This window comes from Chionomys nivalis, chromosome 14 (assembly GCF_950005125.1).
Source record: "Chionomys nivalis chromosome 14, mChiNiv1.1, whole genome shotgun sequence".
Taxonomy (NCBI): Eukaryota; Metazoa; Chordata; class Mammalia; order Rodentia; family Cricetidae; genus Chionomys; species Chionomys nivalis.
The window spans coordinates 48,658,530-48,685,336 of NC_080099.1; the positions used below are offsets into that span (position 1 = coordinate 48,658,530).

At 44.0% G+C, this 26,807-nt stretch overlaps 1 protein-coding gene across 3 annotated transcripts in view; it reads left to right on the top strand.

Annotated features, from left to right (window-relative positions):
* The first annotated feature begins 6,322 nt into the window (after nt 1-6,322).
* Nrep (neuronal regeneration related protein) overlaps nt 6,323-26,807 on the top strand; it is a 28,115-nt gene continuing 7,630 nt past the window's right edge. Inside the window, exons 1-3 of one of the 3 annotated variants that reach the window (XM_057789280.1) lie at nt 6,323-6,487; nt 6,936-6,979; nt 8,289-8,352. In XM_057789280.1, the coding sequence (XP_057645263.1) occupies nt 8,350-8,352 (3 nt within the window). In that variant the 5' untranslated portion in view covers nt 6,323-6,487; nt 6,936-6,979; nt 8,289-8,349. The other 2 variants (XM_057789279.1, XM_057789281.1) reach the window with 2 other exon arrangements.

The following is a 26,807-nucleotide window of genomic DNA, read 5'->3' on the forward strand; positions in this document are numbered from 1 at the left end:
GACCTTTGTCACTTTAAAGACCTCTCTGGATTTAGTAATAATCTAAGATACTAGGATCATAGCTTCAGGTGAAGTTGGGGTGTAACATGAGGGCCGGCTTATTGGGGTTTATGTCCTGCCCAGTTCCCACAGCTGGTAAGCCCCAAAGAAAATCACACAGAGAGTCTACATTAGATATAATCTGATTGGCCCATTAGTTCAGGCTTCTTATTAACTCTCATAACTTATATTAACCCATTATTCATATCTATGTTAGCCACATGGCTCAGTACCTTTTTCAGCAGGGTAGATCACATCCTGCTTCTTTGGTGATCTGGGCAGGACTGCGAGGAATGGGCTTCCTCCTTCCCAGAATTCTCCTGTTCTCATCACCCTGCCTCTACTTCCTGTCTGGTTGACCCACCTATACTTCCTGCCTGGCCAATCAGCATTTATTTAAAACACGATTGACAGAATACAGACAATTCTCCCACACCATTGTGGGGATATAATTTACCTCTCAACAGAAAGGAAACATAAGGATAAAGGAGACCCTGGTAAGAAACTTCCTCTAGTCTAGTGGTTAGAACATTGTGCATGGTGGCTATACACTTAACAGGCACAAAATGAACTCTATTACCACCAGTTTCTCTGCCCAAATTCATTTTCTTCCTGTGTTTTGAGTTTTAGGAAAGACCATCATTATCCCACCAGGAACAAAGCCAGAAGCCTGGCATCGTCTTAGCCTCTCCTCCAGCTTGTCTCTTATGTTGCCTGGAGACCCTAAGGAAGCCTGCAAGCCCATCTGCATAATTAAGTGGGATGCTCCCTTCTTTTCTGGGTCTCCAGCTTAACTTGAGCCATTCATAATTACTCACTGGGGTTAGCGAACTATTATTTTTATTAAGTTCACTCATTCAATTCTGTCCCTCCTTCATACTCAAATCTAAATATTTGAAATACTCCAAAATATTTAAAAATGTTTCTAGGGAGAAAAACAATCAGTCATATCACTTTCTGGTTAAATTTAATTCTTGGTTTGTGTTGCAATAGGATTGCATTTACATTATGTAACTACAGTATGCAATGTAATTCTTCCCTATCAGTTAGGTTGGTTGAGTTTCCAATAATATTCTCACTATCTCTAGTCTATTATCAAATCCAAGGATGTCAATTCACATTGACTAAATAATTAGGCTCTGCTTCTCAGAGTCATCTCACCTGTACTTGTGGGTTGTATGGGGGGTGAGGAACACCAGGAAAAAGTCAGTGTTTCATTAATAACGGGGAAAGGAACAATGGCTGTTAGGCAGGTGATCCATAATGGTGTAATCTGCTTGCAGTGGAGAAGATTGAAAAAGTAAAGTTGATGTCATTTGTCACGTGATAAGGATGAGCCTACAGTTCAGCATGGAGGAGTACAGAATTGGACCAGGAGATTAATGATAGATTTCTAAAAGGTACAGACTGGTGTGTGTGTGTGTGTGTGTGTGTGTGTGTGTGTGTCTGTGCCTGTGTGTGTGTGTATGTGTGTTGAAGTGATGAGGATTGAATCCAGAGATGTATTCATGCTAAACACTTGCACTAAGCTATACCTCAACCTCTTAGTCTTTGTTCTGTTTGTATATGTGTACATACATCTTCATGTGTGTGCACCTGTGTGTCCATGGGGGAGTGGTCAGAGGTCAAAGTCAAATCTCTTCCTCAACTGTTCTTTACCTTAAGTTTTTAGGACAAGGTCTCTGAGCACAGAGCACACCTGTGGGCCTACACTAGCTGTCCGGAGGGCCTTGGTGAGCTTCCTCTTTCTGCTTCCTCAGCCAAGCACTCAGTGTTTCTGCATTGGTGTTGGAGATCCTTAACCAGGAGCTCTGGAGAGATGGCTCAGGGCTTAAAAGCACTGGCTGCTTGTGTAGAAGACTTGGGTCCAATTCCTAGCATCTACATAGAAATTTACAAAGTCTATAACTGCTTTCCTGACTGTCTTCTGGTCTCTATGGGCAAAACACCCATACACATAAAAGCAAATTAGCCAGGTGGTGGTGGTGCACTCCTTTAATCCCAGCACTTGGGAGGCAGAGGCAAGCAGATCTCTGTGAGTTTGAGGCCAGCCTGGTCTACAGAGAAAGATCACTCCATAGCTACTGAAAAACCCTGTCTTGAAAATCCAAAAACAAAAACAAAACAAACTACAACAATAACAACAACAACAACAAAACCCAAAACAAAAACAGATTCTCATGCTCCCATGGCTGAGAAATTTTTCCAACTTTAATTTTGTTCTGTTTTTTAAGGTAGAGTTTTGCTATGTTTGCGAAGTGGCCTCAAACTCAAGAGCCACTTCAGCCTTCCCAGTGTTAGGATTGTGGGCGTGACTCCCCACACTGGGCGTCTAAGCTAAAGTCTTGAAGAAGCAAGTGGCAGCAAGTTGAAGGGGCTAAGGGCTTCCCCAGCAGCCAGAGCAGCACTTGGGAGACTCACCAGGGAGCAGCCCATCATTCACCAGAGAAGGACAAAAGCTGACACCAGAGTGAAAAACAAGGGCACGACATGGCATGCCACCTGAGACATATTCTCAAAACTTACCTATAAGACTTGTTACCATGTGTCCAACATAACTCTATGTCAAACACTGCCCACAATGGCACATATGTATTCTGTGGGATAAGCTTTAACTGAAAGTTGATGAAGCATAGACAAAAGGATGTATATAATTAATCCAAAGCTTCATAGACCTGGTTTTAACTACTCTCTATTTAGCCTTCTGCCTGGAATTTGTGGTTCCAAACTCAACGCTAAAGTCATAGGAATGCCCATGTGAGATGCGTTGGGCTGCATGAAGCTGTACCTGAGAATGAATTTTCCTTGAGCGTTGCCTGCACCCTTTCCTTCTGATGTACTCTGGGATGGAATATTCCTTGGTAGACTTGCAGCCAGGGACAGAGTGCGTGAGTCAAGTGCTAACCTAGGGCTTTCCTTCTCTCAAAGCACTTAGTGTCACCAGCTGCAGAATTTCTAAGTTTATGATTCTGCCCTGCTGCCTATGCTGGATAAACTCCGCTCCCCTTTCCTCAGAGTGGTGCTTCCTTCTCCACAAATGCAGCTAAGCAGTGGCTCCTCATGGGACTTTCTGTGAAGCCTGGTTTGGTTTAGAACTTGCTGTTTGCAGTGTGTCCAGAGGAGGAGGTTATAATTGTCCTTATTACACTGCACAAAACTTTTGGCTTTAGTGCTTTCTCCCGTCTCTAACTTCACACTGCAAATCCTGTGAAGATAAAGACATCATCTACTTCAGTTTTTCTCTTTCGGAAGAAAATCTTGATCCTATCCAGGTGCTCGCCCCTACTCCACACTGTCCACATAACTCCAGAGAACCCCTTTCCATCCCAAGGAAAAGACTCGATTCTGACAGTGTAAGTCAGTTTCTCTCAACTAGGGGTCAACATAACTGCTCAGACCAAAGCGAGGGACTTTGGTCTGATCATACACTCCATGATTAGGAGAGAAACAAATGATGAGAATGGAAAGTTGGACTGTGGTCACTTTGAAGTTACAGATGGCTTTTATTTCGAACAGAGCCAGGCATGTCATGATTAAAAAGGAGAGCTGGTCAGCTCTGAGATCTGCAGGCTAGACAATAGTGAGCAGGACACCATACTCATGCAACTATGAAACGGCTATTGAATTAGCTCTTGAGCAAGGTGACCTGGAGTGACATCCTTTCTATCCTTGAGTAGCTGGTTCCATCCCTTTATAACCTAGAAGGGACTCAAGAATATATCTTGAATAGTTATATTATAACTGTTTTCTGGACTATTACAGATGACAGGGCTATATTTTGAGCCAGCATTCCTAAGTATCTGTCACTTGAATGTCTATGGCTACAACAATGAAAAACTAGCATTTAGCAAATACAAAATTGTTTTGGTTTTGAAAAGATATCTGAAGGTAATTTTTCATAAGTATTTTAAAATCCACGTGTCTGTGTCGATGCCTGTGTGTGTCCATGTAGAACCAGTGTGTATGTGTGTGTGCGCGTTGGATGTTTATGGGTCTATATGTGTGTGCACAGGTTCATGTGGAGACCAGAAGTTATGAATACTGTTTTCTGTGAAGACATAATACACCTATGTCCAGCTGCTCCAGAAAGGCAACCCAGGACAAACCAAGGTGATGATTGCACTGAGGTCCAACTTGGCGGACTAGTGAGTTTTTACTGTGGTCACTGACAGAAGTATGGGTGAGAAGCACTCACAGGACCAGGGACAACTCGAAAGCATCTGCGTCATAGAAAAGCCAACCCCAACTCAGGTCACAACTCAGGACAGCTACATTCCTGGAACTTTCTGCACACTCTGCAGGCAGCTTGACACATTGGAGAAATTTCTTCCTCATGGCTTGGTTGGTCAGAGTCCCTTCCCCAGGGCTTTAATTGTGCTTTCAAGCTGGGGAAGGAATGGAGATCCTCTACATTCCATTTTTTCCCCCCGGGGAAAGTGCAAAACTCATGAGCTCCAACCTCTACCCTGAAGGGAGCCTTTCCATTCCGAGGGAACTGCTGTACTGCACACACAGTGCAGTCACCTTCTGCCTTATTTGTTTGTTTGTTTTTTGAGAGGAAGTCTCTTGCTGAGTCTGGGGCTCACTTAACCAGCTAAACTGGCTGGCCAGAGAGCTCTGTGGAAATCTCTGGTCTTGGCTTCCCTAGCACTGAGGTTGCATTCATTGCCTCATGAGCCTCTTTCTACCTGTCCCAAGGCAAATTCAGGTCCTCCGGCTTGTGCTCTGCAGACTGTACCACCACAGTGTGCAACTGGAGCTCATGGGACAATTCGCTGGATTCTCTTTTTTTCTACCAAGTAGGTCTTGGGAATCACTTCAGGCTTGGTGGCATATCCACTGAGCCATCTCTCCAAGATCCAACTTCTTACACGTTGCTGACTTGGGATTTGGTAATCTTTGATGTGGTAGCGACTGTGAGCTGAATGGCAGAGATCTCCTGTGAAATCTCCTTGATCAGCCTTTCAGGGGTTCAAACCGGAGAAACTGCCTCCTCTCCCACACCTGACTACAGTTCCCCTCAGTTTCTTTTCAGTGTTTTCCTGTCGGAAACTGACCATGGATGCACCAGGGGAGTTCGATGAACTAGGTTTCTTTCCTTTGTTCTTCGCCACCCTTCCCAAGTATTTCCCACTTTCCCCTCCCAAACACTCCTGGGGGAAAAAATGACGGTGAAATTTTCAATGAAGAGAGGTCTCCTGGGCTTCCCAGTCATCGCACTCATGTCTTTCTGAAAGGTACTTGTTGCTATAGTGGCTTTTGTAGTTTGAAAAGCACTCCAGTCTTCCAATAAGCTTATATTATTTTAGATTATCCTTATAAAAGATTACTTTTCAAGGTTTGCTATTTCCGTACCCAGTGCTTGACTCTTAAGAAAAAGACATTCTGTAAACATATGACTTAAAATTGAGTTTTGTAAATCTTTTTTTGTTGTTAAAATGGAAAACATTTTTTTAATGACTAGAGGTAAAATATAGATAGAAAATTTAGAAGACATTAGTAATCTTTATTCCCACCCCCACCCCGGCAAAGCAATTTAATTAAGAACTAATCTTTGCCATGAAACATCTGACAATCGCCATAGTATAAGATATCTTGGCAACACTACCAATTTGTTGCAACATTTTTAAGCTATTACATTACTACGGAAAGAGCGATTTTTTACATGAATTTTAAAAAATAAAACAAAACAGACCCCCCCCCCCCTTAAGCAATCCATAACTTAAGGAAAGTTGCTCTACAGGAGTTGAGCATGAGAACTTTGAAATCCTTGAGGGAAGAAGGAAGCTCTAGGGCTGAGCGTCTCCGGTTGCACCCACCAGGCCGCTCTTGCAGTATGGGTGTGCGCGCGCGCGGGCGCGACGGAAAGTGTCCGAGTGCGCGCGTGAGATTGTGCACGCGACCCCGTGCGTGTGCATTCTCCCGCCCGCAGTTCCTGATCTGCTGCACCGGCCTGGCGGACTCCAGGCTCGGGCTTCCCCCGTGCGGGGGCGGGCACAGCGGGTAGCCCGGAGCAGCTAGGACACAGACCATCGTGAGCGCCCCCGGGCTGCGGTGGGCACCATTTTCTGCTGTGCTCAGGACAGGCACATAAAAGGGAAGGCGGCAGGGCCGTGGCTGTCCCGGTTCCCTCAGATGCCCCGGCCGCAGGTTTATTATTACAGTAGGGCTGCACCGCCTCTCCCTGGCGGGCCGCCTCCGCGCCTGGCACGCCCCCAAACCGCCGCCTCCGCCTCCTTATTTGTCTGCAAAGCCGCCGCGCGGCGAGGCGGAGAACCCGCCAGAGTGCGCGCTGCGCTCCCGGGACTGCTCGGCGCGGTCTCTCCCCCACCCCCATCCCCCCCAGGGCCCAGTGCCCTACGGCGGCTACGGCGCGGGTGCGGGGGCCGGGGAGCGCGCGCGTGTTGGCCGCGCGCCCACGGGGCCGCGAGCCGCCGATTCCTGCCGAGTAAGCAGTCTGGCTCCGCGGTGGCAGCAAGGCTGGGGCGCTGGCCGCGCGCCAGCTCCATCAGAATTAGCTCATTGTTCACTAGTACACTAGCAGAAGAGAGGGGAGGAGGTGGGAGGAGAAGGGGGACAGAGGAGAGAGAGAGAGAGAGAGAGAGAGAGAGAGAGAGAGAGAGAGAGAGAGAGAGAGAGAGAGAGAGTTAGTTGAGATTGAGAGATCGGTTTAGAGGAAGAGAGAGACGCAAGACACACACTTGGAGAGAGCGCGCAAGGCAGGGAACCCTTCCTTCCCCTCCTCTTCCGAGGCTGCACTTCTTGGAAGTGAAGCGGGTTGGGGTTTTGTTTCCCTTTCCCCCCTCCGCCCTCCTCTTCCTCCACCCCTTTCCCCTCCCCCTCCCTCAGCTGTCTTTCTAGCATGATGCCCTTTTTCACCCACATTTGTGTTTCAGGTGTAGAGAGGAGAGAGAGTGAACAGGGAGCGGGGCTTTTGTCTGTAAGTATATGCCTTTCTCATCCCCAGCTGGGAGCGCTGCTTTCTCTTTTGTGTCTATTCCTTGCCTTTGCGCTAAACTGGACCCTCCAACCTTGCAGAATTCATGCTTTTTCCCTCTGAATTTTAGGGCTAAAGCTGACGCCTTGGAGAAATTATGTCATTTTGCTCCTGCTGCATTAAGGCTGGAATTTAACTCGACCTCCCCCCTCCTTTGTTTAATGCACAAGTTGAGAGAAATGAATTTTTTTGTGAAGGGGTGGGGTTTTGCTCGCTGGTGGGGTTAATTTTGTTCTTGCTCATTGTTAACAAGGAGCCGTTTTGTTCCTTTGCATTAAAGCTTTTAATGCACTTTGGTGCATGCAAGCTTCCCTCTCCCCGTGTAAAATCCTGACACTTGATTACTCTTCAATGTTTCTGCTGCGGCCGTGGGTCTTTCATGTTTTCTCTCCTGCAACACTTTTCTCTGTATTTTTTTTTTACAAAGCAGTTGAACTTGGGGTTCGAGAGTATTAAAAAGAAATGACTGCTTTTTTCTCGGTGCTGCTAATAACCTGATTTGCATTTGTGTTTCTATAACAACATTATAGGAAAACTCGAAGTGCCTCTGATACCCGTTTGGAGAACTTTTAGTTTTTCCATTCATCTTAATTTTGCCATAACTTACGTTAACAAAAGAGTTGTGCTCTAGTGGAATAAAGGCGGAGGGCGAGCCACCGAAGGATCTACTGAATGTTTATTTGGTTTGGGGAGAAGGGCATAATGGTGTATGTTCCTGGCTTTCTCCCCTGTGTAGGTTTTCTTTCCTTCTTTCTTTTTCTTTCTTTCTTTTTTTTTAAACACGGAAGGTTATGTAATACAGTGCTATTTCCAAAAATATCCACTCTGAGGCATCACACTACGGTGGAAGGCTGATTCTTGTTCTGCCGTCTTGATTGCAAATACACTGCCAGTAGTATGTCTGGGAACAAAGAGCAGCCAGAAAACAATCTATTTTTATCACTTCGGTCTACTTTTAAGTTGCCAAACCTTTTGAACTGCAATTTAAAGATGAACCAGTCACTAAGAATAGCCCAGGACTGCAGAGCCAGGTGCCAGGGATTCCTTTGTCCCCTATGTAGACCTGTAGACCACTTGGGAAGCTCTTTCAGGGACTCTAGTGCTTAGAATAATTTGCATGGAACTCATCTCCAGCTCACACAGTGCTTGTCTGTGACCCCTGAGGAGGCTTTTTTTTTTTTTTTTTTTTTTTTGTGCATTTGCTAACCTATGGTGAAACAAGGTGTCTACTGTATTTAAACATATTTTGCAGGTTGGTCTCCCTGGACTGAAGCAAGGGAGAACAGAAGCTCAAGACTATTAAGATTTTCAAAATGGTAAGACATGTTCATCAGAAGAAATTCTCAATAGCTCCTTATCAATAATTCCGTATAAGTACCAGCCACCCGCCTTCATCCTGCCTGATTCTCTATTGTTCCTACCCCATCTGACCTTTCGCTGGCTCTGTCTCCAGCATGTGGAGCATGGCGGTGCAGCAGGCTATATGGAGTGCATGTGGTGAATTAGACTTGCAGTCATTTGGAATAGGAAATGAAGATTCTTGTTTTCAGAGCAAGGATGTTTTAGCTCGAACAGCAGGAACTATTCTGTTCTTTAAGAAGATTGACATGTTGAGACATACATGCGGGGAGAATGGCAGCCGGGCTCAAACCATGGGTCTTCTATACAGATAGCCAGAACTTACCCCAAACTATGAGTCTGTGCCTAAGGAACAAGCTATAGTATATGCTGTCCTTAATAGCAGAAGATAGGATTTTTTTTAATGGATGCATCATGTATTGTTATTAAAATATATATGTATTTTTTTTCTCACTTACAACTTCCTTTAAAAGAGACATTTCAGTTTTAGAGGGCAGGCATATTAGCCTCAAAATATAGCGATTTCTCCTAAGGAGTATAAACTTAAGAGAGGATAGTTAAATTTCTGATTAAATGAAGCAACATAGAAAATATATATTAAAAGTAGCTAGATACATATGTTAAACTTCGGGGGGGGGGGAGAAAAATGTTCTGCAGCTTTCTGTGCAGCATGCCCTCCTGGGATGCTGATGGGCCTCAATGCACTTGTCTTCTACGTTCAATGTGTGCTTTCCTAATTTGCCTCTTATTTTTTTTCTTTTAAACAAGGGTGGAATTTAGTGAATTAAAATTGGATTTGATATACTTCATGTTTTCTTTGAGAACAACCAAGAATTAGCTTCCAGGGAGAGAGATGAGTCAGAGGCAGTTAAATGAGTTCAGATTGGCTTTCATTAAGAAGTGAGCCTTTTAATTTTTTAACATATGCCTTGCCTGTCATTTCAACAAGTGGGTGTCAAAAGCACTGAGCAAAGTCGGTCTGGCTTGGACTGGCTTGTTGATAATGAAATTAAAGAATTGGGGCAGAAAGACAAAAGAGGTGAACATAAAATCAAACTAATCAATGACCTCTTTGCAAGCAGTTACCCTCAGAGCCCCTTCCCAGTTAGCAACTTTTGCAGAGTTGCAAGGTGGTGGTGGAATGTAGCTTTCATTATTCAGTGCTCTTGCTGGAGGGGCCTCCTTACTTGCCTCTGCTCTCCAGCCCACTCCCTTTGTATTGCTGTAGAGAGACCACAGAGACTGTATGTTGCAATGTATAAAGTGATAGTTTTAGTTAAACATAAATAGGACCATTGAGCCCTGCCAAGTCCAGTCCTATAGATCAAGGTCAAAGCACAGCACCAGGCTTCTGTAGGAGGGGGTGGAGTGTGCTCTGTGGAAGGCAGGCATGCATGCCAAGCTGTGAACGAAAGCTGGAACCATTGGAAGGCAGAAAAGCAAAGACAAATTATTACCAAACACTAATCTTCCTCATGTGTCCGTGTTGTGTGGTGGCAGAATGGACGGTTGCAGTTTGTTTCTCTTGGGAGGATTTTACTCATGGAAAAAAAAAAGTTCTCACAACTTCTCGGTGCTCCTTCCATCAAGACGTCAGTCCCTTCTGGCACAAGCCCATTGCCTGAAATAAAACCCCCGGCAGTTATTGTCTGAGGGTGATTCCAAGTCACTTTCTAGAAATTCTTGTATCTGGAAAGTCTAAGTTCTTTAAAGTCCTTGTGTGTAGTATTGTAAAAAATGTTTTAAATATATTTTTAAAAGACTGATATTAGAGATACCTTCAACCCTCTTTCTTTTTTTTTAACAAAATGAAGTTCATTTCCTTTCTTTGATTAAAACTGGGATTGCTTTGTAGAACTCTGTATCTAATTTACTTGAAGATTTGGCTCACATACAGTAGAAATTTCTTACAGGAAGCGGCCTGATTAACTAGTGGCCATCTCTGGAATGAGTGTGTGTATGTGTGTGTGTGTGTGTGCTGCTTTTTCTCTGAAGCACATATTTTCATCTACATGTATAAAACCATACAGAGAATCTAATCTCTATATGCTATAAGGGTTCATTTCAAACACAAATTTATAATCTTTTCAATCCAGTGTAAGGAATTAGTCAGTAAACTGTAGACAGGTTGGGATTAAATATCTGATCTTTTTACACACTCAAGTGAGGTGTCTACTTGACACAGACTAGAGTAGCCTCGGGTGGGGGGAACCCCAATTGAGGAATGCCTCAGTTTATGGACAGGTTTGTGGGTCATTTTTCTTGATTAATGATAGATGTGGGAGGGTCCAGACCACTGTGTGTGGTGCCACCCCAGACAGGTGGTCCTGGGTTGTATAAAAAAGCAGAGTAAGCAAGTTGTGAGGAGCAACCCAGTAAGCAGTGTTCTTCTGTGGTCTCTGCTTCAGTGTCTGCCTTCAGGTTCAAATCTTGGCTGCTGCCCTGACTTCCCTTAGTGATGGACTTCTAGGCCAAATGAATCCTTTCTTCCCCAGGTTGCTTTAGGTCATAATATTATTACAGCATCCAAAAACAAACTAGAACTTAGGGTTTCACAATAGTAAATTGGAGGCATGCCAGAGTCATAGAGTGCTGTTTGTATTATTAAAATAAATAAATAAAATGATGTGACTGTCTTCAGCCATGTGGCACCCTTCACAGCATTTGTACATCTGAATACACCAAAGAGGGTGCCAATCACGTGATGGTTTTGGAGGTGATGCCTGAGGTGATAACAACCCAAGAATATTGTTAAATTGTTAGTTCTTTTTTTTTGGGGGGGGGGGGCGGTTTCGAGACAGGGTTTCTCCGTAGCTTTTTGGTTCCTGTCCTGGAACTAGCTCTTGTAGACCAGGCTGGCCTCGAACTCACAGAGATCCGCCTGCCTCTGCCTCCTGAGTGCTGGGATTAAAGGTGTGCGCCACCACCGCCCGGCTAAATTGTTAGTTCTAAGCTTATTTTCTGCATCTTTATTGTCCGTAATATTTTTATCAGTGACTCATTCTCCAGATCTTTCAGGCCCTTGCTTTTATTGTTTGCAATTTGTAGGATTTTGTATAGTTTTTTAATTACTGAGAGTCTACAGCAATCTTCAGGATTTTTTTTTTTGTATTTCATGAGGGTTTTTTGCTAATTTTTAATTTCTTGACCTGTAATTTTATGATGTGTCGTCGATTTGTGTAGTTTATTTTAAAGGTGCTTGGCTTGTATATGTCAGAGAAGACATTTCAGAATATATATTGAAACTAGTTTGAAAAGCCAGATTTTTAATCCACTGCCAAAGCTAAAGTCTCGGTTTTACCCTCTGTGGAGTAAACCTGCCTCCCAGTATGTGTGTGCCATGAACTCCCAGTGACATGAGCATGAGCTTGGAATGTTTTAACAGAGATGTAGGAACTGGAACAGTTTCCCTTCTCTCTGTGGCTGATGCTGGGCACTGAGAAAGATGGGTTGGCGCTATTGGACGGCTCAGGCTGCTCTGCTTCTGTACAGGCTGTGAAGGAGCGTTCATGGGCTCCTAAGAAGACCCCTCAGCGATGCCTCCTTAACATAAACTTTCTGGCTAAAGAAAACGGCTAGGCTTGGGGAGGGTTGGTCTTACTGGCTGCCTGTGCCACTAGGTTTGGGATGTAAATTGACAAGTAGCTGCAGTGACTTTTGCTACTGCCTGGGAGGTAATTTTATATGGTGCCATCTTGTCTTTCCCCAGGCCTTGCTGTGCGTGAAGGGGAGAATTGGCGATTGTTTGGGGGAAGTAGGACAGAAGAGATAGTCAGTCTGTCTGGGCTTAGCCTCAGTCAGCTTCCTCCTGAGCTATAGAGATAATCGGGCAGGAGATGGTACTCACGTACCTACCGTCTTGGTGTAACAAATCTTGGAATAATTAGCTATTCAAAGTGTGTCCCACTTTAACACTGTGCATTTCTTGAAAAGTTAGATATATGTCAGGTTATCATAAATATACAAAAGGAATTCGCTTCATTTTAAATCTTAACTTCTTCCAAAATCAAAAAATGCACTTCTAAAATATAAATATTTTGCACAGATGAATGGGTAATCCTGAAATAAGAATTTTAAATATTCATTTACCTGGTCCCTAAGTGTCACACCGTGAAAGGTGGTACTGCCACATCCTTGGTCCCCAGCTCTCTGATCAGTGCTCTTCATGGCTGGAGAGTCTTCTAAGACCAGGTCCTTACAGCTCCAATGAATGGAAGACTGAAATAATTACCTGAACAGCTATGCTATAAAAAAAAACCTTGATTTCATCTGATTCAACTTGGTAATTCAGATGTTGCTGGAGTGCTCTGGTGGTAGAAGGGTTTTCTTGCTTTATCTGTGTAATTCTTCTGCTGTGCAGAAAGGGCTAAGGATAAGGCAATCATATCAGCAACTCCAATCCAGATATGCAAAGGGAGAAAGATTCAAGTGCGCTTGCACTGCGTTATCTTGTCTGATGATGTGTTGCAAGATTCCAACTTTAAACTGCTCTGCTGGCTTGCACTAGAAAACAGCTTAGCATTGGGTCTAAATTTACCCCAAATGGATATTTAGGAACATTTTTTATCCTTGAGAGAGTTTCAATAATATTTCATCTCATTGGCTGAAAAAAATCACAGTGCTTCTGTCTAGTGCATTGTATACATTGCCAGCCCTGTTAGTTTATGACTTAAGCATTTAAATTTCTCCCCCACTAAATTCTCAGTCTCAATCCATTCGTTGGTAGCCTTGAAATGCTACTAACCCCAATGATGTAACTTGTTAGTAGTGCATAAGATTTTTTCATATTGCCCAATTGATTATAGGCCTACAGAGGAATTATGTACTTAATATTTCATGATTGGAAATAGTAAATATGTAGTAGAAGCTTAAAATATATTTTGTGTGTACATGCTAATATCTATTTTTTTTTTTTGGTTTTTCGAGGCAGGGTTTCTCTGTAGCTTTGGTGCCTGTCCCGGAACTAGCTCTTGTAGACCAGGCTGGCCTCGAACTCAGAGATCCGCCTGCCTCTGCCTCCCAAGTGCTGGGATTAAAGGCGTGCGCCACCACCGCCCGGCTATGCTAATATCTATTAAGTTGGATGTTTTACAGTGTAGCTCTAATGAGTTACCATGATTAGTTTTTGTGAAGTAGAAGTAATTTGCCTCATTGACCCCTCCTTGTAAAGTGCCAGGGACCTGAAATGAATGTAACCTTCATTTACACAGCAAACTGCTTGCCATTCTTTGTTAAAAGGGAAGAAACTTTGTGGTTAAACCATAAAGTGTGGCACTTGCCAAAAGAGAGTAGCTTGGGCTGCGCTGGTGACCAGTGTTCGGAGCCACGTTCTGAGTAGGCAATGAGGTTCTTCCACTCTGGGGTTTGATCCATCCGTGGTACTCAAACCCACAGCAGCTTATCCTACAGCAATAAAGAATCCCCTCCTGAATCCAGGAGGAGCTTCACTGTCAGCCTTGTGACATTAACAATCAGTTATTTCCAATATACTCTGAATCTGTGGTCCAAAGGACACAAAGGCAGCCTGACTGGAAACACAAGACTAAGAAGAGCCAGCAGTGGGACTGTGCACCATTTGTGTGCCAACTGAACAGCATTTCCACCTAAGCACTGTGCATAGATTGCAGACATCAAGTGACCCCCATATTCTAATCGCAGGAGGAAGACTAGCATGCACAGCCAATCTAACAGACACTGCAAGATCCCATAATCCAGAACTAAGCATAAGATTTAGAGGCACAGGATGTGCGGTACCAGTGGAAATCTTTCTTATTGGTGGAATAGAAACTAATCTAGAGCTAGAAATGGCAAGTTAACCATGCATGCCACCCCTGACTCCCATTGCACCTGTGGCCAATGGCCTCAGTCAGTCTCCACATTCGCCCTTCATCCTGAGTGTGGTATCTAAGTCCTCCATGTAGTATTTCAGGAAGACATGCACACTTGACTGCTGTTAGCGCAACATTTGGGCCCTAGAAGTGAACTGTTTTCTCCTTAAGAGCAAATAATATGTGACATTACATTTTCTAATCTAATGTCTTGAAAATAGTCTTTAATAAACATTGGGCACATGAAGAATTAAGTATATTCGGGTAGCTTTAGAGGAGGCAGAGAATTCTAGATGAAAAGAACAGATCGGGAACTTATACTTACAATAGTGCCTTTTCCCTGTTAAGGTCCTCTGTGCTGTCAAGGATAGGCCTCAAAAATTAGACCTAGAAGTCAAAGACTTGATGCCCTAAGCAAGAAGAAGCCACTGAGTAGGCATTCTCCAGATGGCCGAGGGCACTCACTCGGATTACCAGACTATCTCAGGTTCTGTGCCTTCCGACTGAGGAGAGCATGTCCCCTACTTTCATACTCTGGTTAAAGGTACAGCTGTCTTTATTTCTCACTTTTACTGTCCTTGGACCAGGACTTACCCTGAAGGGAAAAGGGGTACCCCTGGCCAGTGATCTGGAAAGGGGAAAGGGAGCCCAAGGCAGCAGCACCCACCCTTTGTGACAGTGGTGTCCTCTTAGTGAGAGGCCCTCCCAGTTAGGCAGACTGGGTGCGTGCTCAGGCTGACCAGATGTGTTAGGGATTCGACTGCATGTCACCCTCAGGTCTCCCTGACTAACTAATGAGACAGACTTTAAAGTACAAGCCAGCTCCAAGCAGTGCCTTAATAAAACTGTTTGCCATTTGGGTCCTGTAGACTTTAGTATGTGTAGGCAATAGCTTTGTGTATCAGAGGGGGAATCTCCTCACATTGTTCACCAAAGTTGGGGAAAGTCAAGTCTATCCTCAAGGGACTTCTCAGAGGCCCTCTTTGGGAGGTGTTAGCTTCAAGGTCTCCACAGGAAGTGACAGGACTAGGCTCTATGGGACTGACCCACAGCCTCTTTAGGTGAGTTGGGCCCATCCCTCAGTCTTCCAGTGAGGGCAGTGTAGGCCAGCACCTGTAGTTCCCTGAGGTGAGTTGGGCTCTTGTCCAAGGCTTTCTCTGAGGACAACATAGATGAACATTGCTCTCAGACTGTTTATCCATCCTCCATCATGTCCTAGATCATCCTTAATTTCTGGGGTGAAACCAACTTGTTTGGAACCATTTGAAATAATCCTTTATTTGTAGCCATGATTAGGATTAGCCCAGGTCACTTGTCCCATGGTCCTTCCTTCTGTGCCTCCCCCCTCCTTGGTCTATATGGAATGCACCACCCCAAAAAATAGAGTTGGGCTTCAAGACTGAGAATGATCTCTATGAAATAACCCTAGTACCCCTTTATCCCTGTAGGGGAGACTTTCATGTACCTTGTCCGTGTATGACACCAGTGTCGTTCCTCCTGTGCTAACCTACTAAAGCATGTTTTCCTAACCTGCCAAGGTTGTGACCATGAAGTACTGACCCCCTAACCACCACATAAGCCTGTCTTTCTTTCTTGGTAGCAGTAAGGCTGCGACACCTTGCTCCACCCCACCCTCTTTGTCTGTGAGTAGGGTGGAGAATTCGGAGATGGGAAAGTTTCATGACTCAGAACTTTAGAACAACTAGTAAAATAATTTGATGTTCTCATTACGTAGTGTGGTGGTAAACCCTGGCCTTCATTAACATGCTCTAATGGGGCCTTGGAATGGCGCCTACATCCATCTATAAGCCAGGTTGATCTCTGCTGTAATGCCTAACCAGTATCTGCCATGTCCCCAGTGATCAATAAATGCGCCAATGCTTGTGGAATAAATAAACGAGTCACTGTCATAGATACATGACAGTCTGGCACTTCTGGCCAGAACCAGGTGGCCTACTTGGGGATTTATGACCATTAACAGCCTGGCCCTGGGCAGAGTTGCAATCTCCCAGATTATTAATCTTGTGGTCCAGGAAATGAGATGAACCTGGACAGGTGCTGAATTCATTGAGCAAAGCCTCTGTCGCTAAGCATCCTGGAAGAGTCAGGAGGTAAGGGGGACAGTTAGGTCAGCTCTAACCATCCTAGAAGCACAGCGTTAGCTCAGGATGCTGGGTTTGTATGGTTTGCTCTTTCTGGGGAGAGCCCCAGACCTCACCCAGGGTGCTGGCTGTGGAGTACCATTATGAACTCAGTAGTGACATGTTTCCAGCAGGCAGCAGGGATAGCCTCTCAGTACTCGAATGGATGTAGTTGAGCAGAATCTGCTCTGGCTTCACAGTGATGAAATCCTCAAGACAAAATTATTGCTGAGTACTTCCTTGGCCTGCTTTCTAAAACCGTTTGTCTTCAGGGTGTTTTGATTCTATAGCTGGAGGTGTTTCAAAGCCCCAATTCCAGGAGGCTTGGTTCAGTGGCCATCCAAACTTTCACGGAGGACAATACAAGAGTAACTTGAGTTTGAGATGGAGGAAAATATGCAAGAGAGTGTGGCTGAAGAAAGGAAGGTATGTTTCTCCTTTTTGTCTAAAATTGGCAGTTAGAGACACTGATTGGAAAAGAGGGGGGAAGAGCCAAATAACTGCGACCAATGAGAATACTGAATCCAAGCCTCCTGATAGGTAGTTAAAACAGAAAGTTTTAGAAAGTGTGAAGAAGTGTCAGTGTGGCTGGCCAGCTCTAGCCCTTCAGCGCCCGCCCTCAGGTCACGATCACACACAGCTGTCCTTTGATTACCAGGGCAGGTAACAACCTTCCTGCTGGAGCCAGGCTTGATACAATTCCAGCAGGGAAAAACACCACTGGCTGAAGAGGGAGAATTTTACAAAAGTTGTTTTGTTTAATATAGGCCTAGGCATTTTGAGGACACTTTTATCGGGTAAAGTTGGTGTCTTATAAAGGAAATCATTTTTAGGGGTGGGGGACAGGAAAGAGAAAGTAAGGGAAAACAGTGCTTCTTGGACATTCTCTGTGAAGGAAAAACTATAGTCAGTACTTAGATGGATAAAGGCAGTGGTAAACATGACCCCAATAAGTGCTATTAAGTACTCAGTACTCCACCGCAGGAGAATTTCATATCCTTCACTAGGTCATCCTTGTCAAAGCTACTCCCCCCCAAGGCTCGTTGAGACCATAGTCTGAAAGTTTGTCAGACGCTTGCTAAGTGGGCATATTAGCATGTGTGGGGTTGGCAGTGTAGGGTTGAGCATTCACCCTGATGCTTTGTAGGAACTCAGCTACACCAGATGAAAGAGAGAACACTGTGCACGGCATACAGCCATGGTTAAGTCATGCAAGCAGATCGGAGGGTATCAGATGTTATATGATTAAGATAATTAGAACTAGAACAGATGAGTGATACTAGCTAGCCCCTTGCTTTCCCGAACAGACTTTCTTTGATTGACAGCTTGTGAAGTTTGTGCGTGTGTGTTGCTCACCCTGCGTGTACACGCAGAGGCTAGAGGTTAGTGTCCACTGTCTTCCGCTGCTATCTGCCTTGTTTTTTGAGACCAGATTCCTTATTAAATCTGGAACTTGACATTTCGGAGACTGACCAGAAAACCTTGGATACAACTGTCTCAATCCAGCGCTGAGGTCACTCACACACTGCCACACTCAGATTGTACCTGAGTACTGGGAGTGCAAACGTTAGTCTTCCTGGTTGTGTAAAGTACTTTTTCCACTGAAACATCTCCTTAGCATGCCTATCCCCTAAAAGTCTTTTGGGAAATTGTATTTATTTCTTTGATGGTCCCAGTCCAAATTAATGGGACATTGCTAATTGATAAAAATGTGCTTTCTGTTTTTACAAAGTGCCCACCATACCTACTACTTCACAGAATGTAAGGGTTTTGTAATATTTTTCATTGATTGGGCAATTGAAATTATATAATTAATTAATATGTTAGTTAATACAGAATCGGCATATCTGCTCATATCTTTAAGCCCTCTGTCTCATATGTTTTTATCCTGATTTGTCTGGATTTGATTTTTCCAAAGTCCCAATGATCTGTACCAGGTCAAGTCTCTGGGCTTTGCTCTTTTCTAGAGTTGGGTCTACTATACATCATCCAGTGCTTTGGCCTGACAGTTTGCTTAGTTCCTGATAATAGAATCTTAAATTATTCAAATCTTGTTATCATGGTCTGGGAGCCAGGTCTACACATCTTTTTATTTAATCTTTACAAAGTCTTTCTCCACCCCACCCCCTTTTCCTGAGGACTGTTTTTTAAACTTTAATTTTATTATATGGGGCTTGGTTGTCTACCCTGTCATAATCAATTCAATCAGAGATTCAATTAAATTTATTCTTGGCCTCATAGAAGCAACTTCTTTGATGATGTGAATTTTTACTAAAATCACCAGCTGTTCTTACCCTATAACTTTGATTATGGTTGAATGCAGTCCTCTGTGGGGTCTGAGCATGGCATAGGACACATATTCTAGCTTGTTATTTGGTGTCTTTAGACCGTGACTACCTGGTAATTGGCTTGTTACCCCTTCTCCATCTTCTCATTAGCCTGTCTTTAGAACTGTCTGGATCTCTGCTACGTTAATTAAAAGTTTTCAAATTAAATCATGTTAAATATATTTTCTTTCTGAATTTCTAGTTTCTAGGAGCTTTCTCACTGCCTTTCTGCTCTTAACGAGTGTTTATTTTCTTCCTTTCTGGTCAAGATCACATTATATTTTGTGCAATGCATGGTCTGTCTCCACAGATCACTGCAAAAGATAAGATTCTAATTCTCTTAGCAGTGTGTTTTAAAGTTGACTAAATTTTTGAAAAGCAAAGTTATAGTGAACAAGATTTCAAATCTCTTCGGTGAAAGATTAGAATTAGAGCTGCCTTTGAGGGCCATCTGAGGAGGGGCTGTCGGGGAGTTCATTTGGGGGTCAGATTAAAATGACGTGTTTTTCCGCAAATGGGCTTTGTCATTTGCTGCAGCAATAGCTAGATACATTTGTGCTGTGTTGATCCTTTTCTTCCAGGGAAGTGGAAAGGGAGGGAGAGAAGAAGGAAAAGGGAGAGGGCGAAGGAGGAAGGGAAGGAGAGAAGGAGGAAGGGAGGGATGGAAGGAGGGGACGAGAGGGGAAGGAAAGCTGGAAAAAGGAGACTGCCTGTGTTTCTCAGTTGGGTTCAGTAACATCCAAAACCTTAATGCAGCCATCCATGCTGAAGTTTCTGCTCACGTAGGAGATTTCCACAGCAGCAGTAGTAACACTTAAGCAAATCTTGTGTTTCCAAAGACTGCTTTATTTTTTTCCTCCTTAAGGTTAGTTCTATTTGAAGGAGTGGCTATTTACTGGAAATAGGTTTTAGAAAAACAAATAATTTGAGAAAATTGCTTTTGACAGTGGGTATCAGACATCTGTCTACATTTCACCTCCAGCCACTAAGAGGGGGTAATGAGCACCCTTGGGGGTTGGGAGCAGGCCTCTCCATTCTGTGGAGGACCTCAGGGTGACACTCTGGTGGCTCTAGGAAGAGCACACGGTGTAAGTAGTGAGAGGTGAGTCTGGGAGGATAGAGATGCTCTACCTTCTCCATGCCTTGACTGTGTGACCCTGGGAAACCCCCACCTCTCCCTCAGTCTTCTCATCTGTAGAATGGTAAGAGAGGAGAGTGGTCCAGGGAGCACCCCACCCACCTCTGTGCTGGGAGCACCCACCTCTGTGCTGGGCCCTGGTACAATACTGTGTATTGGCTCATTTCATCCTTACAGTAAAATGGTGGGGATTAAATTATTGTCAAGGCCTGGGGGTGAAACTTCATGGTAGAGTGTTGACTTGGCATCATAAGATGCTGGGTTCCCTCCCCAGTACCACGTGCCTACAACTTTTTTCCCTGAAAACACGCGTGTAAATTGAGGTGTGTAGCTCAGTGATAGAATGAACGCTTAGCCCTGGACTCATCTTCTGCAAGGGGGAAGGGAGGGAGGCAGGCCTCGTGATGGACTCTGTGATGCCGTACCACGTGTACCTGTGGATCCTTGACTTTGCACATTCTGTCCCCGTGGGTTCCCACAATACCCATGTCTTTCTCTTGGAAAAGGATAGTTCTGATGTTTGGTGAACAGTGGAATGAAGAGGCAGGATGGAGGATAAAACAGAAGGCTGTGGAGTAAAGTCAGGTTTCTAATGATGGTCTCAGTTTAAACAGAGCTTTCCTGGTGCTTAGAAGACAGGGTCTCCGTCAGGCACTTTCCCTTCTAACTTGGAGTCCCCTTTACAGACAGTGTCACAAGTCCTACGACACTGTTTCTTTCTTCATGGCTTACTCTGGAACACCATTTCCACTTGGAGTGGGGGGTCCTCCTCTGATCTCTGCCTTCATCCCTTGCTCCACCTAGTAGCTGAAAACCGGGCAGTGTTCAGGGCAGTAGCACAGCCTTTCCGAGCTTGTTCCACCTCTCCTGTCCAGCCAGGTGTGTGCTGGTTTGTCTGGAGGACAGGCTACGGGAAACTGCTTTGGGGCCTTCCTTTGGCCTGAGCACCCAAAGACTGTGCAAACAGATCCATAGACTCGGCTCCTTTTCTTGCAAAGGCCAGGCTGCTTATAAGTGGTGTCTTCCTATGTAGAAACTACTTTCCCTCCAGTCCCGGAGGTCTCTTAGAAGGCTGTGAGGGTCGCTCGGTCTACACAACAGGGCAGCGCTTACTCCGCAAGCACTGACCTGTGAAATGTCTTTCGCCAAATGCCAAGCAGAAGACAGGGAAAGAGTGAATATTTCCTTTGGGGATCCACACTTGTGGAGGAAATGCAGGTTTTCTGGAAAGTTTATTCTTAGGTCTTTTACAAAAGTCAACCAGATGAAGGCTCCAGAATGTCTTTAGACCTGGGCAAAAGTCCATCTCATTATCCGCCCAGAGCAGGAAAATCCAGCATTCTCTGTCTAGATTAAGTATCTCACTAGCCTTTGACTGAAGGCTTTAGCAAAAGAAAGACAGTTTTAAACAATTGTTCTTCCATTTGGTATTTTTTTTTAAAAAAAAATTCTTAATGGACAGCACAGTAATGTTTTGGTACAAAGAAGAGGGAAAAGAGCATCCTCCGTGACGAGAGGTGAGACGTCTGATAGTTCTTTGAAGACCGACACCTGGAAGAGCATTACCCAAAGTGATTGACACCAATAGCATCAAGTCTGTTTAAGCTTGGGGCATGGTTAATTTTGCTGTGTGGTGTTTTTTTATTTATTTGCAATTTTTGTTTTCAAGATAGGGTTTCTCTGTGTAACAGTCCTGGCTGACCTGGAACTCTGTAGACCAGGCTGGCCTCAAACTCACAGAGATCTGCTGCCTCTGCCTCTGGAGTGCATGTGCCACCATCACTCGATGCAAGTTTTCTTTTCTTTTTTTTTTTTTTTTTTAATAATAAAGTTTATAAAATTTAAAATGTTAAAAAAAATAAGTCTGGAGTTCCTGCTAGCCTTGGGATGGCTGTAGAAGGAGCTTTGAGGCGCTGGGCTTGCAGGTTGGGGAGAGAACAGCAGTGTTATTCTTCCTGTGGTAGAGAGTGTTGTCCTGAGGTGGACAGCTGCAGTTCAGCACACTGAACGGGACACAGAGCTAATAGCCCAGTGTTCTTTTCCTTTTGATGGGCCTTCAAAATTGGAGAAATATCACAAGACAGAGTGTTTCTCCTTTCTTGCTGACACAACCGAGCAAATTCATCTAATGGTATAAGGTGGTCCAGACTCAAAATTCAGATATGTTAAATAAATATTTACTTTGGTTCTGCTCCACAGAGGTAAAAGATTTTTATAACATATTTGTTGGAGTCATGGGGGCAAAGAGAAACTTATGCTGTGCTTGCATGCCTCGAGGGCTTTTTGGCTGCAGCTTAATAAAGGTTCCGTTTTCCTTTTTTATTCTCTTTATCATTCATTTTTCCCCTTTACTGAAAAGGCAAATATAGTGTGGCCTCTTCTTTAAAATAATTTTAATTACATTTCTTTGGTTAACTAATTAGCACGTGTGCCCATGCATGCATGTACATATGTGTGCAGATGTGCCATAGGTCAGAGGACACGAGCCAGCTCGTACTCTGACCGGCAGCCTTGGCAGCAAGCCTGACTCGCTGAGGCATCTGAGGCATCTCACCGCCCAGTTCTTTCTGTTCTTCAGCTGCAACTCCGTAATCTCGGAATTTAAAAAAGCTCCCCTAGCTTTTGGCTCTTTGTTTGGAAAGCCTCTTCTCATACACGATGAGCGGGTTCCAGAGTTTTGGTCTTGTGCTTTACTTTGAGCTCTAACCAGCTGTGGAGACTTTGTTTTGTCTTCATTGCTGAGGAGTCACCCATGAAGTCCAGATTTGAAGCACTGAGCTTACTTCCTTGAGTCTAGACCGCACTTGGCTCTGGTCCCTGTACCAGACTGACCTCCAGTCCCAGGGAGGTGTCTTGGCAGAAAACTGGGAATCCCTCGATGCATGCTCTCTGTTTTGGGAGTCTGTCATCTTTAGGTGGATTTTATTGTGCCAAGCAAGTTCCTGTTGGGAAGGAATGAGGCTGGGATAAGAGGGGGTGTTTGCTTGGTGTCGGTGTTTGCAGGTGACCTTAGTGTTGTTCTGCGTTATCAAGTCACTGCCTTCTACCTGGATTTGTCCCATCAAAACCTAGAAAATTCACGTAATGAATGAGTTTAAGCAATGGTGTGAAAGAAAAGCCAGATGCGGTTGTTAACCTTTTGTGGCTTGTCCCTGCCGTGGTTTGTTGCTACCTTTGAAGGTCTCTTTGCTGTTATTCTTAGAAAACAAAGCCTAAAGGAGTCGGCAGCCAAACAGACTATTACATTGTGGAGCGGGAGGACTGTGAAAGCTCTTTGTGCCGACAATTAATTTCACATGTAAACACTTTCAGTTTGTTGCCAGCAAGGAGATTTTTGTTTCCTTTCTCTGCCTAGTTGAAGTCTAGAAATAAAATTCCACAGCTGTCAGGTTCCCACGTATTCATCAGCGCCTCTCACAGTGGCTTTCCAGCGAGCAGAAAGAGTCCAGAGGATTCTACTATTGAAGTCCACACATCTTGTTTCAGGCACCAGCAAAGAATGGGCAGTCTTTGGATGATAGTGCAACACATGATGCGAAATGAATCAGACGTGAACATTTTCTCTTCATCAGAGGAACATGCACCTAGCTAGGGTCAAGCTGATACCAGTGGGTCTGACCAAGTTGGGAGCTGCCCCTGTCTTCCTTGTGAGGTCGAGATGTATTCCCCCACCCCACTTTCTCCATGTTAGGGACTTCTGGGGACTGGCTTGAGTGTCAGCAGGACCACCCGAGCCAGCCATTCCTTCTTGGCAGGAAGACTCAATGTTTTCTCTCTAATTACTCATTGTTCTGACTGCCAGTGTGTGTGTGTGTGTGTGTTTGTGTCATTTAGTTCTCAACAAATGTTTGCCAACTTAGGCTCTGACACCTTTATTCTGCTTGCTGAAATTTGCAAGGATTCTATACATCATTTGGGTGGCCCAGTGGTTTTCATGCTTTCTTTTCCCTCTTCCAGTGGCGATGGCTCTCTCTCCATGTGCTTTCCGTGGGAGAAGTTTTGTCTAGCTTTTGCAGGGTTCTAAGGCCAGAGCTCCAGAGAGCCAGCACAGTGCACCGTCTTTTGGCACCATCTGGTCTTTGGTGCAATGCTGCTTAGAGAAAAATGATCTTTGTTCCTCATTTATGGTTTCAGTTTACAGTCTTCACTCATACGACCAGCGGCACTTGGGACTCAGTGGCTGTTGAGGAAGATTCATAATTGTGCTCGTGCAGAGGATATTTCCCGAAATGAGCTATATGAATATGCACATGAATTCCCTTCAAATTATAGGGCTAGGTTTCACAACCTCCTGGCCAATTAGGCCTAGTAGAACATGTACATATGCAGGCATACACTGTCTAATTGGCAGCTAAATTATGAAATGTGCCCCTTTGCTATGAAAAGAATTAATTGTGGAGGTTGGGCACCCGCTACCCTACTCTGTTTTCTTAATGGCAAGGGGTGGGCATCTATCTTTTTAAGTCCTAAAGAGGCCATTTGTGTACATCCTTGAAACACAATGGATCCCTCCAAGGGTAAAGAATCGCATTACAGTTGTGGTCATTAACAGCCAAGCCATGCAGTAGTCTTTACTTCAGATTTCTGGGAAGGTTTGTTGAACAGCTAAGTAAGTGGCGATTAGCTATGCGGTATGTATTTGCTCAGAGTAAAGATATAATGGCGCCTTCGTCGGCCATTATCTCAGGACAGTCTTCTCAGAGAAATGTTGAGAAAAGCAGCAAACAAATAGGGGATAATTTAGAAGCCGCTAAATTACCAGCTGGTAATACATAGAAATCAAATTCTGCCATGGAGTACTGGGAATCATAGGAAATAGGACAAAGGACTTCTCCAGCCCCCACATGTGGACCACAAGACTACTGGAAAAAAAAATAAAAATAAAGCAAAAAAGAGCAAACTTTCAAATGAAAAGCTTGAAAGAATTTAGGCAGTGTTCTACGTTGCTTTTTTTATTTTTCTTTTAAACATGAGACTGGTCTTTGATTATCCTCCAACACACGTACTCATACACGCTTTATTTTTCTAATGGAGAATACTAGTTGTTAGTTATAATACCACCAGATAGCAAGTGGCTTTCAAGCTTATTACCTATAGGCTTAAAAAATGAAGTTGGTTTTTTTTTTATTATGTACTTGACAGAGTAAAGTAAATCTTCGAAGAGAGAAGCAAAGAGGGGAGAAAGTAGGAAGAAAGAAAGGAAGGAAGGAAGGAAGGAAGGAAGGAAGGAAGGAAGAAAGGAAAAAACATGGACATTTTATTCTCAGTGTGTACGCTGTGTTGGGATAGTTAAACTGAAGGCCGAGCAGTCCAGTACTTTAGGGATAAGAAATCATAAATTTCATCATAAGCCACATTTAAATGTATATCATGGATTTAAATATGTTAAGACACCTTCACATAGTCATGTTAATATAGCTTTGTGGGAAAAGGTACATTAATTAGTATTCTCAGAGAAAATCATGAGCACAATTTCAGGCAACATCAAATAAAAAATGCTCAATTCTTCTTTATATTTTAGAGTAAACACTCATATCTTTGTAGTTGTCAAAAATATATATAGCTTGTATGTCTGAGTCCCTATTTGAATTCTAAGAATAATATTTCAGAAGGATTTGATAGAAAGTTCTGCTTATTTTTCTACATTGAAGACAGTTTTGAAAGACTGCATGCTTCTCTTGTGATGATCAAGGCATAATTTGTTTTACTTGTTTAATAAAACAGTTTTAGGGTTCTTTCATGTACGTTACCCAGAATACTGGCATTTTTGAGCTGCAAGGTCCCACCCCCAAAAGTAAGAACTCAACAAAGTGTGAAGAATGTTACTTTAGTTTTCATGAAAAACAGTAAAACTGAGTGCAGTTAGAGCCGTGTGTACTTGTGCAGCGTGAACCAATGGGTACCGAGGAGAAAGAGAGGCTTCAGTCTTCACACAGGGATGCCAGATGGGTCCCTAGTGGATTCCCAGAAACATTTGCAGGCCTTCATTGGGAGTCATTGCCAGATATTAATATTCTGAACAGGTTGGAAAGCCAGACAGGGTCCGACAGCCTGTGGCACTGTTGGGTCCTGAGAGCTACAGTGGGCACAGGAGCCTCTTCCGGCTTGGAGCACATCCCCTTGAACTTACCCATCAGTCTATTCCTGCATGTGCGTCTAATAGCAAAGTTCCTTCCTAGAACTTCCCACGCCAAGCAGCTTGTGTCCTGCCAGAAGTTCCGAATGTTACACTAAATGTTGATTTTGCTTGCTCTTAGTTGACACATGCTCTAGTAGCTTCGATATGCTAAGGCGGTGTGACTTTGTTAAAATGGAATATCCCCAGAGAAACACAATCACAAATGTCACTTCTTGACTCTGCCTTTGGTTCCCGAGCAAACCATTTCTCATGTGTGTGTGTATGTGTGTAATTGTAGTGAAAATGTTGAAAAGTGATCAGCCACTGAGGCCAATTTATATTACGTGAACTTATTCCTGATTTCGAGTTGGGGGTCAAACTGGGATGTTAGGCTAAACTGGGGTTTTATGTGCTGTGATTTTGTTATATGCCTTGAAACAAAACAACACAAAAGCTTATTAAATTTAATTGATTATAATTTAAATTCCCCCTTTTCTGGCTCAAGAGAATGCCAAGACTGGCTGCCTGTCCCAAACAAGGCAGATGGTGTCATTCTGTAAGAAGGAGCTGGGCAGAGGAGGGGAAATGTGTGAAGGGAAGGTAGGGTAGACTTGAGGGAATCACAGCGCTCAGAAAGCAGCTGCACTCCAAGGAGAGGAAATGGTTCTGCTTCTTTCAGGGTGGGCCCCAGAGTGGGTGGTGGCTGTGGACTGGTCCTGTTTTAAGAGGGGGGCATTAGAGAAGAGACATTTTGCTTTAGGGGAAATGTGAGACCATCAGCATACTGGGAAGAAGGGAGCTGAGATCTAGGAGCCCAATTCGAGTTGCAGTACTGACCCACTCACTGTGTGGTACTTTGG